Source organism: Sus scrofa, chromosome 1 (assembly GCF_054392235.1).
Source record: "Sus scrofa isolate SSC_HxYL_T2T_F1_AM1 chromosome 1, Sscrofa_HxYL_maternal_Yorkshire_Landrace_v2.0, whole genome shotgun sequence".
Lineage (NCBI taxonomy): Eukaryota > Metazoa > Chordata > Mammalia > Artiodactyla > Suidae > Sus > Sus scrofa.
This window is the reverse complement of record NC_139383.1, coordinates 224695936-224708388: the sequence shown is the minus strand read 5'-3', so window position 1 is coordinate 224708388 and position 12453 is coordinate 224695936. Positions and strand designations below refer to the sequence as shown.

General features: G+C 34.9%; 1 protein-coding gene across 38 annotated transcripts in view; it reads right to left on the bottom strand.

The window, feature by feature from the left end:
* The window catches only part of PTPRD (protein tyrosine phosphatase receptor type D), a 529409-nt gene that overhangs the window by 138779 nt on the left and 378177 nt on the right, over positions 1-12453 (bottom strand). For 26 of the 38 annotated variants that reach the window (XR_014821805.1, XM_084985812.1, XM_084985865.1 and 23 more), the window contains one exon: positions 6124-6284. Coding sequence is in view for 37 of the 38 variants with exons in the window: in XM_084985812.1 (XP_084841938.1) it covers positions 6124-6284 (161 nt within the window). In the remaining variant the exon portion in view is untranslated. The remainder of the gene's footprint in view (positions 1-6123; positions 6285-12453) is intronic. The other 12 variants (XM_084985835.1, XM_084985889.1, XM_084985857.1 and 9 more) reach the window with 1 other exon arrangement.

Genomic DNA, 12453 nt, shown 5'->3' with positions numbered 1-12453 from the left:
TGCAGACAAAACTCAAAGACGGGTTTTACTACCTTCTAAATTTAGATACTCATGTTGCAACAGAAGAAAGGGTGGGGGAAAAACTGTAATTGTAATGTATACATGTAAGGATAACCTGACCCCCTTGCTGTACAGTGGGAAAATAAAAAAATAAATAAATTTAGCTTTAAATAATCTATCTTATCTTCATATTTAAACAGACTAGTTCCCCATGAATCATTTTAATATCAAAATGTCCATCTTCCCCTTGCCAGTTTCATCATTTGCATCGAGCCTCCACCCTCAGCCCCTACAGAGTCTACCCGTATCTTTTTTTTTTTTTTTTTAAACTAAGCATTAAAGGGGTTTGTTCTCTATTCCTCACCTGTCAGGTTTACTGCTCCATTTTAATGCAGCAAAAAAAGAAAAAGAAAGGCTAAATGTTAGTTGGCCAATGGTAACAAGAGTAACCATGACAACCAAGATTTAACAGTGCTCATAATCAGGGACATAGAACTGACACACATTAGAAAATGACAGCATATCAAGATATTTAAAGGCCTCTAATCATGAAGCAAATGGAGGACATGAGCATAGATGGCTAAGTAATGCATTTCTTTGTGTGTGTTAATGTTGGATTCACTTTTATTCATCAACCTACAACACACTGCCATTATTAATTATATCTCAGTAAGTGTTTGATAGTAGAGATATAATTTGATTTTTACAAAACATGCCACGAGAAAACTACTCATGTACTTAATGGGACTATAACATTATCCCATATAAGAAATTTAGTTCATTTAAAATAGACTTCAGTTAAGAGGTACATGATTGCTTTAATGATATAAAATACCTGCAAATTGCACTGACCTGCACAAAATTTTGCACAATTGTAGTAATACACCATAACGTAGTAAGGTGGCAGAAATAATTTCTTCAAACACCTTTTGACAAGCTGATCGTAAAATCTTTCTTTCCAATAAAAGATTAAATATATTTTCAGTTACTCATCTTTATAAATCTACAGAGCATGACCCATCTATACAGCTGTACTAATGCAGAGAAGTATTTTATTACCAGCCCCTGACAGGACAGATATTTTCCTAGTCAAAGAGGCACTGCTCCCTGTGAACATTTCCAACTCATTCTCATAGACACTTGCACCTGTGATATGTGGATTAACCATATTTTTTATGTATAGAATATACCCAAAAAGAAGTCTAAATAATCTTCATGTTGAGGCAAATTGCAAAGATTTAGTGAGCTCTCATTTGCAAAAATATACAGGTCTACCTCACTGCCAGTGAAACATACCCCTGCATTGGTAGAGTATCTGGCTTTAAGGTAAGTCAGTCCATCTCCTTTCAAAAACACAAAAGTCCACATCTAAATTATACAAACACACACATACAAAGTGAATAATGAAAATGGTATGTAATATAGTTTTACTTTTATTTGTAAAGTGATTTACCTGGTTGTGCCAGTTTTTTTTTTTTAAAGCCTACATATATGTTTCTAACTTGTTCATTTTAATCAATGAGATCATCAATGAATTAGTTGTAGAAAAATCTATTCCTCTGGATGGAAGAGAAATGCTTAGTGAATTGCCAGTTTTGTATATGAAAAAGCTGTTGACTATTAGGCTGAACCAGTGCATAGTGTGGGAGTCATTCCCCTTGTCACAGAAATGTCAACCTCACCACACACATGTGTACAGATTTGGTGCAGCTATCTAAATTTGAAGTCTTTTGAAAGTGGTGTATTTAAATTATTGCCTGCAGATTTTATTACAGCTCTTGACATTCAAGATGAGGGTGACAGTGATGGAGTAAACAAGAGTAGGGAAATGAGTTTGCCTAACATTATTGGACTTGTATAAATTTGATTATTCAATATTCCCTGTGCCATGCACTCTTCTTGGCACAAGGAATACAATGAGGAATAATAAAGAGTCCTTAACCTACAGGTTAATAGGAGCAGAAAGCCAAGAAAATGGAAATGACACTAATGCAGCAGGTTTTACAATATAGAGGAGCAGAATGTGTCTTAACAGCACAGAGAAAGGGACCCTGAGGCAGCCTGAACTGGTAGAAGAGGACACGGGGTGGAGGACACTCAGAAAGGCTTTCATATGGTGAGTGGATCCTAGCTTACTTTTAAAGGGTGAGTTAAAGCTGGCCAGGTCAAAGTGGGTGGGGGGAGTGATTTGTAGAGTGAGGAGAAAGGCTTTTCAGGCTTAGGGAAGGACCTACTCAAAGGCTAGAGGACACGGTCAATTAGCACTACCGAGTGCAATTAGGTGTGGCAGCATATTTCTTCACAGCAGCTCAAAATATTCAGGAATGTATTTCTCTCTTGGATGAGACCTTGGAAAAATACATAGGACTGATAAAAACAGAGAAGACTAAAGAAGCAGAGCCCACAAAGAGCCAGTGCGGATGTGAGAAAAGGTAAAAATGCTGAGGTATATATTTTAGCCACATCTACCTCATGGTCTTCAGGCACACACCTTGGGTTGAGATGGAAATTATTTACCCTCTATACTCCCATGAACATTAAAAACGTTAATTCAGTCTAGACCATGCCTTAGCTCTTTCCCACCTCCTTATCCATATTTTTTTCTTCCATAGACATCATAAATATTTCTCATCCATCCTGAAATGGTTTTCAAAGAGTCAGGTTAACACTTTATTTTAAATATTATTTTCTATAGAAATAATTCCTGGACAGTTTTAGAAATAATGACTGCAAAGCCTTACATATATAACAGGTGTGTAGGGTAGATGAACATCTAAGAGCATTCATTTGCTTTATGAATTCTTTTTTCTTTGTGGGGACATATAGATGAAAGGCATGGAATCATTTGGAAAACATACTCACATATTGGAGGCAGAAATAATATAGTGTTACTTCTATTTTTTTTTTTCAGTTTTTCAGGTTATAGAATATTGTTATCTAAAAAAGCTACATGCTTATTTTATAATCAAGAAAGGAAGGCCTGGAGTATTGGCATGACTTTCTACCCCATAGAGCAGGTTAGTTAGAGAACTGGGAATTGAACTCAGGTTTTCGGCATCCTAGTTTATATTTTTCCCCTAAAGTTTGCTACATCTTATCTCTGCAGCTCTGCAGTTTAAATGGAAAAAAAAAAATCATTGTACGTATCACAGAGTACAGAATTAAAAAAAAAAATTCTAGTGCAAGAAAAATAACACTGAAGACCTATCAAATATATCTTAACTGTCTGACAGCTCAGAGACATTTTAGGGCCCTCACAAAAACTTTAGTGATGTGTTTTGTCATTGATTATCAATGTATTATTTTAGGTTTAAAATGATTAAATTTAAAATAAAGTCAAATGAATAGAATGTGATATAAAATTAATTAATATGAGTAAGTCTTAAATCTCCTCACATAGTTGGGTGAATTATATTTCTTTACATGGATAAATTATCCATAGCTAGAGATCTCCTCCACACATAAGTAGTCTTGTAAGCAGGTGTACATCATAAAAAGGATTATCAAGATCCTGTAAGTCAACAATATTTTATACTCATTCCCTACTCAAAATATTATGTACGTATATGGTAAGTGAAATACTTTGATAGTAATAATACTTCGAATTTTAAGTCACTACCTATGACCCATGTATAAACTAAAAGCCTCCTAAAAAGAGGGATATAGTACTTATTATATAATTATCTTTGTTCTGAATCCAAGCTATAAAAGATACTATTCATTGCCTACAGAAGATTTCCTCTTGAACTGCTTCATGATAATCAGGAAGGACATGGTTGGGTCTACTTGAATTTCAAGTCAGGAATGTTCTTTACTGCTGAAGCAAGCATTTCTATTTCAGAAATGCTTCATGGGCTTTCAGATGGTTAGCTAAATATACTTAGCATTCGAGGATGTGTGCATTTCCCAACAATTGCATTAGACGATGCTTACATATGCACACACTAAAATGGAACTCCAACAGTCATAAAATCTTTAAATATGATGCCTCTTTTTGCAGGACTAGGAAAAATTATAACTAAGTTGATTTTTTTCAAGCACATGTGGATAAAGAAAACCTAATTATAAATCCTTTAAAAATTATCAAGGTTATAATCCTGTTTCTTCCATTTACATAACTAATTCACAAAGCTATGCTCCTCTCTATTAAATGGAACAACTTAATGATAGCCAGATAGATCTGAATGAAATACAGCTGTAAAACAAGGTTAAGAATTTTGTCCATTTTGAGTAATCACAAAACGTCAAGTGATTCGGTCTAGAAATGCAACTGTAAGCACTTGTTTTCTGATTTGACTCTCACAGCAGGATGGGGGCCACCTGAATAAATGTTTCAGAGCAAACAAGTATAGTTCTATTTCTGCTTTGTAATTATTATCTTCTGGTAACAGGTGCAGTACATGGACAGAAGAGGGAATAGCTCTGGCTTGGACTCATATAGGGTCTCTTACTGTTCTGGGGCTACATGAGGACCTCATGCTTCCTGCTGTTAGCTGTTAGACAAGCGAAAGGTGAGTCAACACGACAGGCTCCTTTCTATACACACTGATAAGATGCAGATTGGGATGGGAAGACTGAAACCATTGACCAAGATATTGTGGCCTTCAGTCACTTGGTTTTTCAGGTATTTTATGGCTCGGAAAACTGACTGATGGCTGGCAGTGATCAGGGGGAAGAGTAATGATGGATAGTCTTTCCATTCTTTTTAACTCTAAAAGAGGATAGGATATTTTAAAGGGCTATGGGTATAAATGACTTTAACTTGTCCTATTATTTTCTCAATCCTGGAATAAAATGGAATAGAGTGTTATAAGAGAAAGTTTTTCAAAGGAGAAGTGTCTTGAAAAGTTTTCTTTTCTTTTCTTTTTTTTTTTTTTTTTTTTTGAGTGAAGAGCTTACGAAAAAAAAGGTCTATTTCCAGGAACATAAGAAGAACATATTTAACATAGGAATTCTGGTAAAAACCATCCATGTAAACCCAATGAAGGGAGGTATATGGGTAAGAAAAAGAAATAATGGAAATAAGATTGTCAGGTTAAACATGCAAGCAAGAACCAAAATGAATACATTCTTATCTGATTTTGAGGGTCAAAGTTATGGTGAGGGGAGAGAGGAAAACTATCCTATAGTAGAAGGAAGAGAGTATCTCCACAGAAGCTTTATGAAAGATGACACACTACAAAGGAAAATGGGAACATGGATTAAAGCTTCATGAAAATAAAATTTGAATTGGAAGAAAAGTTGATATAAATGGACATAGTTCAGAATTTGGTTATTCTAAATGTTTAAAGAGTATTATTATGTTCAGTTTTAAAAATTTTATATTTTTAGACCATTATAATATTTAGGTCAAAAGAATTTAAGGGAAAAAGAATTACTAATGTCCCCTATCCAACTTACTAAGCAGTGATCTGGGGGTGGGGTGTTATGTGTGAAATCTTGCTTACATGTAATGGAGGCAGAAACAGGATTGACAAAAGAATAGATCAGAAAACATGGGTTTTTAATGTGGATTATTTCCATCCTAACTGTAGTCAAAGATATTAAATCATATTGATACTTGGCAATATCAAACCTGAAATAAAGGAAAATGGTACATTGCATTTCATCTTGGACACAAATGGGAATTCACTACTGGAGATGCGGAATACAGGTTAAAAGAAAAATGGGAAAGGGTTCATTCTTTTTCTTTTCCTTCTTTAATGTTCAGTTTTTAGCTACTTTGGTAAATTCTGAGAACTAGCCATGGGGGAAAAAAAATCTCAGCACTGATGTGATTTATGAAAGAAATGGACACAAATGTGCAAACATGTAATAGTGTTTCAAAATCCTGCTGAAATGGAGCACTTAATGTTTAAAACAATCCAATGTGAGTTTGCTTGGGATTATCTGATCATGAAGGTAATGACATCTCAACTGTCATGCAAAGTACTCCTCTCAGAAGATGGAGGTTGGGACCTGTGTCTCCTCTAGGCTTTTCATCTTGTTCTAACACTGATGGACATATTTTTTCCAGGGCTTATTCTTCGAAGTGTTTTTACTAAGATCAACCATATAAAGACCATAGAAGGATGATAAAATCTTCAAAAATAAGGCTGTAATAGAAACATTGGGCAAACTTACCTTTTATAAAGAAGAATAGCTATGACAATGCAGATGATAAAGACCACCGCAAGGACAGGACCTACAACCCAGATCAAGCCTTCTTCTTCATCTGTGATTGGCTGTGGATCCAGATCCATCGACACAACGGGGTCCGAGTAAGGGCTGGTTGCATACATCTTCTGAGGAAAAACAGAGTCTATATTAGTTATAAAATAGTATTTTTATAAAATACTATTCTAGATAGTATTTTTAGTATTAAAAGAAGCAAAGATTCAGGACATGGATTTGATAATGTGTGCAAAATGATGCTATTAAAAAAAGGAGAGGAGGGGAAGGAAGGAAAAAGTAAAGATATTTTGCAATCTTTACATTTCCTCATAGAGTAAAATATTTGATAAAATCATTTTTGATGGTATACATTAGTCCACAGATAATTTTTCATTGGAATCTATATATGATATATTAAAGTATAAGTACCAGGAATTAACCAGTCACAAAATGTTCAACGAACATTTACTTCTGCTAATTTTCAATGTGAAAAGTCAACAAAATATTATATTTCATCATCACTTAGTTAAGGAGCCCAAACTTTAAACATACACCTTTATAAAGCAAAAACATCAGTATTTCACTAATTATTAAATTACATAGTTCCAAGTATTATACATTAGTTATAAAATGAAGTCCAATGGACAAAGTTAAGAATTTCAAACAAAAAGTCCAGTGTTCAAATTACAGATGCAAGGTGTATAAAAATGGTAATATGGCTTTCTGGAACATAATTTTTTAAAATTTAAAAGGATTTCACAATTTCTATTTAATTTTACTTAGTTACTGCTCAAAGTTTGGTGGGTATGATTGTTCCCAATAGAAAACTGATACAGAGAAAAGGAAAACCTCATATACACTGTTGGTGGGAATGTAATCTGGAACAACAGAACTATCATCAATCCCACCCATGGGTATACATCCAAAGGAAATGAAATTGCTATTTCAAAGAGATCTGCACACCTGTGTTCATGGCAGCAACATAAGTGCCCTTTGATGGATGAATGGATAAATAAAATGTGACATATAAAAATATATATGTGATATCAATATATATGTACATATATACACAAATACACACATATATATATATATATACACACACAATGAAAAGGAGAAAATCTTGTCCTTTGGGACAGCATGGATGATTTTGGAGGGCATTATGCTAAGTGAAATAAGGAATTCAAAGAAAGACATACAGTATATGGTTAGAAGAAGGATGAGTTTCGAGGATCGAAAGTGCAACACTGTAACTATAGTTAATAACATGGTATTGTATACCTGCAAATTACCATACACACACAAGAATTAATTCTGTGAGGTGATGAGTACATTAATTATCTTGATCTTAGTAGTCATTTACAATGTGTGTGTGTGAATATACAAAAATACAAATTCATCATCTTGTGTACATTAAATATGTACAAATATATTTGAGAATTATCAAGTTGGAAAAAATATAAGTAAAATCTCTCGATAAAGGAGAATGGACTGAATATCCATGCATTCTGTTTCTGCAACATCCTATTATGGTCTGTCCTGAATCTGCCCCCTTTTAAAGTACCATCTTCTCCAATAAACCAGGTCCTGGGATTGGAAGAATTAATATTGTTAAAATGGCCATAGTACCCAAAACAATCTACAAATTTAATGTGATCCCTATCATATTACCCATGACATTTTTCACAGAACTAGAATAATCCTAAAGCATATATGGAACCATAAAAAAGACCCAGAATTGCCAAACCAATCCTGAGGAAAAAGAACAAAGCTGGAGGCATAACCCTCCCAAACCTAAGACAATACTACAAAGCTGCAGCAATCAAAACACCATGATACTGACACAAAAACAGATGTATGGATCAATGGAATGTAACAGAGGACACAGAAATAATCCCACACACCTATGGTCAAATAATCTTTGACAGAGGAGGCAAGAATATGAAATGAGAAAAAGTCTCTTCCACAAATGATGCTAGGAAAACTGGACAGCAGCGTGTACCTCAATGAAACCAGAACACACCCTCACACCATGTGCAAAAATAAATTCAAAATGGCTTAAAGACTTAAAAAGAAGATATCATAACACTCTTGGAAGAGATCACGGGCAAAATAGTCACTGACATAAACCATACAAATGTTTTTTCTTAGGTCAGTCTCCCAAGACAATAGAAATAAAAGCAAAATAAAAAGTGGGACAATGAAACTCATAAGCTTTTGTACAGTAAAGGGAACCATAAAAAAAATTGGGGCTAAAAGGAAATATCTGCAAATGATACAACCAACAAGGGCTTAATTTCCAAAATATACAAATAGCTCATAAAACTCAAGATCATAAAAAAATGAACAACCCAATCAAAAAAGTGGCAGAAGACCTAAACAGACATTTCTCCAAAGAGGACAAACAGATGGCCAACAGGCATATGATAATATGATCAACACCACTAATTATTACAGAAATGCAAAGCAAAACTACAATGAGATATCACCGAACACTGGTCAGAATGGCCATCCTCATCAGTCTATAGATAATAAATACTGGCAAGAGTATGGAGAGAAGGAAACCTTCCTTCACTGTTGGTGGGGATGTAAATTGGTGGTGCAGCCACTATAGAAAACAGTATGCAGGTTCTTAAAAAAACACACACACTAAAAACAGAGTTACTATATGATCCAGCAATCCCACTCCTTGGCATCTATCCAGACAAAATTAAAATTCAAAAAGATACATGTACCCCTATGTTAGCACTATTCACAACAGCCGAGACATGGAAACAACATAAATGTCCATTGACAGAGGAATGGATAAAAAAGATGTGGTTTATATAAGCAATGGAATACTAATCAGCAACAACAACAAAAAGAAATAATGCCATTTGTAGCAACAGGGGTGCAACTAGAGATTCTCATACTAAATGAAGTAAGTTAAAGACAAACACCATATGATATCATGTAATATCTGGAATCTAAAATATATAATTGAACTTATTTACAGAACAATCTCACAAAGAAAACAAACTTATGGTTATTAAAGGGGGAAAGGGGTGGGGGAGGGATAATTGAGGAGTTTGGGATTGGCAGATAACACTACTATATATAGAACTGATAAACAACAAATATCCTACTGTATCGCACAGGGAACTATATTCAATATCCTGTGATAAATCATAATGGAAAAGATAGGAAAAATATACATAAGTATAACTGAATCACTTTAATGTACAACAGATATTAATACATTTTAAATCAACTATACTTCAATTAAATAATTTTTTGAAGGTGCTATCTTGTCCAATAGGGACCAGTCCATATTCCCAAGCTACCCTGCCTGTCCTGTAACTTGCTTCTCATCTTTTCACTCTAGCACCATCACTGATCCTATTCTTCTTGCTTGATCTAACTGTCCTTATTCAGTTTTTACCCCTCCAGACATCTTTTCCAAATTTGCCACAGTGGATCAAGACTTCAGGCTCTCTTAATTCTGAACTCAACTAGTCCTGTCCTAATCTTGACAACTGATCATGTTTTATTAACTGTCTCTGAATCCATCCTATGTGGTAGTATTCTTAAGTTCTGTTCTCTGCTAGTATGTCTTTGTCACCCTTGTGTAGCAAAGTGATCCCCAGCTTTAACTACCAGCCTCTATATAGATTACTTTCCAATTAACATTCCTTAGCATAGAAGCTCTGCTAAGTCCCAGACATTCATTTCCAATTCCAGTTCCTAGGGAGTCCGCCATCTATCCTCAAATTGAAAAATCACAAGTTAGGTAGTTTCTATCCTGGTGCAGTGGAAAAGAATCCGATTAGTGTCCATGAGGATGTGGGTTCAAACCCCGGACTCGCTTAGTGGGTTGTGGTGTAGGTTGCAGAGGCAGCTTGGATCCCACATTGCTGTGGCTGTGGCATAGGTTGGCAGCTCTAGCTCTGATTTGACCCCTAGCCTGGGAACTTCCATGTGCCGCAGGTGTGGCCCTGAAAAGCAAAAAAAAAAAAAAGCAAAAAAAAAAAAAAACAGAAAAAAAGAAAGAAAAAGAAATCACAGGTTATTTTCCTGCTTCCCAGATATACCCTCCTTCTGACTTGATAATTTCTCTCATCCTCTAGGAATGAAAAACTTCCAATTTTATCTCATCAGATATTCCCAGGTCCACTCATCCTCTTTCCATTCTCAATACCTCATTTATGCTCATCCAAGCCACATCAAGAATTTCCTCTTCCATCTAACAATCTCTACTGCTGTTAGAGTTGTTATCCTAATTTGCAACTATAAAACCTTCAGAAGGCACTCTGGGGATTCCAAAATAAAGGCGTACATTTGAGCATGGTTCTTAAGGGCCTCCACAATTTTGTTTTAAACTTAAAAAAAAAAAAATCCTTTTTTTATTTTTATTTTTTCCATTATAGTTGATTTACAGTGTTCTGTTAATTTCTACTATACAGCAGTGACCCAGTCATACATATATATGTATTCTTTTTCAGACATTATCCTCCATCATGTTCCATCACAAGTGACTAGATACAGTTCCCTGTGCTATACAGCAGGATCTCATTGCCCATCCACTCCAAATGCAATAGTTTGCATCTATTAACCCCAAACTCTGAGTCTATCCCACTCCCTCCCCCTCCCCCTTCCCCTTGGCAACCATGAGTCTGCTCTTTCAGTCCATGAGTTCTTTTTCTGTGGAAAAGTTCATTTGTGCCATGTATTAGATTCATGACAGAAGTGATATCATATGGTATTTGTTTTTGTCTTTCTGACTTACTTCACTTAGTATGAGAGTCTCTAGTTCTATCCATGTTCCTAAAAAATGGCATTATTTTGTTCTTTTTTATGGCTGAGTAGTATTCCACTATATATATATATATATATATATATATGTACCATATCTGTTTTAAACTTTCTTACCACATACAACATATTCCATCAGAGTGAATTTCTCACTACCTCACCCAAAATGCTCTATTCTCTCTCTTTAACTGTCTCCCAAGTTCCACAACATTTAGCTCCTGAAATCCAAATAATCTCCAAGGCCTCATTTAAATTTTGCCTTCCTTGAAGATGCCTCTCCTTTACTGGAAATAATCAGCCATCTCACAAACTGTAGGTAAAAATAATTTTAAAAACCTTGTATACATGCCTTATTTTCTTTAATAAAGCTATAAACTCCTTGAAGGTAAATATTTATATACCATTTGTGTTTGTATGCTTAAAGCAGCCAGTACAGAACCTTGCATTTAGTGAGTTCCCAGAAGATATATATATATATATATTTTTTTTGCTTTTTCATTTTTAGGGCTGACCCACAGCATATGGAAGTTCCCAGGATAGGGGCTGAATCAGAGTTTCAGCTGCTGGCCTACACCACAGTCACAGCAACTTGGGATCTGAGCTGCATCTGCGACCTATACCATAGCTCATGGCAACATCTTATCCTTAACCCACCGAGAGAGGCCAGGGATAGAACCCACATCCTCATGGATATTAGTCAGATTTGTTTCCACTGTGCCACAACAGGAACTCTAGAAAATCTTTGCTGAATAAAATAAAATGCTCATTTCTTTTCAGATGGCTGATATTATTAAAACTTGAGAGAGTATACTCATTTTTCCATGATCCATAAATACATCTAATTTTTAATCTGTGTTTAAAAAACTAGTTTAGAGCATATATTCTGAATTTAAGTTGGACAAGTTCAATAGTTAGTCTGGGGAAAACATATCCCATTAGATGTTTGTAGTTTATTCAGTCCATCTTTCCTCACTATCCCCAGGAAAGAGACTGAATAGGCTTTTAGATTTTCCAATGCATCAAAAGAAGAGAAAAACTCAATATATTTCTAACCTTCTTAGAAGCTGCTATATATATAAAATATGTACAGTAAAAGTATTTACACAAAGGATTTAGCAAATACACTCTATATCCAAGAAACATGATTCTTGATACAATTGACCATTTGTAGATCACACTCAAATTGTCTGGCAGACTAAAGTAAGCAAAATGCTCTGTTTTGAAATTCTTTACCAAGAATCTTTGAGATAATAATCTTGGTCAGCCAACATGAAAATCTAAGCAGAGGTTTTCCCAAAGTACGTAGATATCCAATCCAAATCAGGAAACAGAGACATGTTAAAATGAAAAGAAAGCAAAACCATAAAATGCTATCAGCCTTGTGAAAAGTAGAATTTGTTCAGAATTGGGGGGGTGATGGAAAACATTAAACCTTTGGTCATTCTAAATCACTCCACTGATATTCTTAATGAGGCAATTAATTGGGAGAAAGTTCAGATCGCTAGGAGC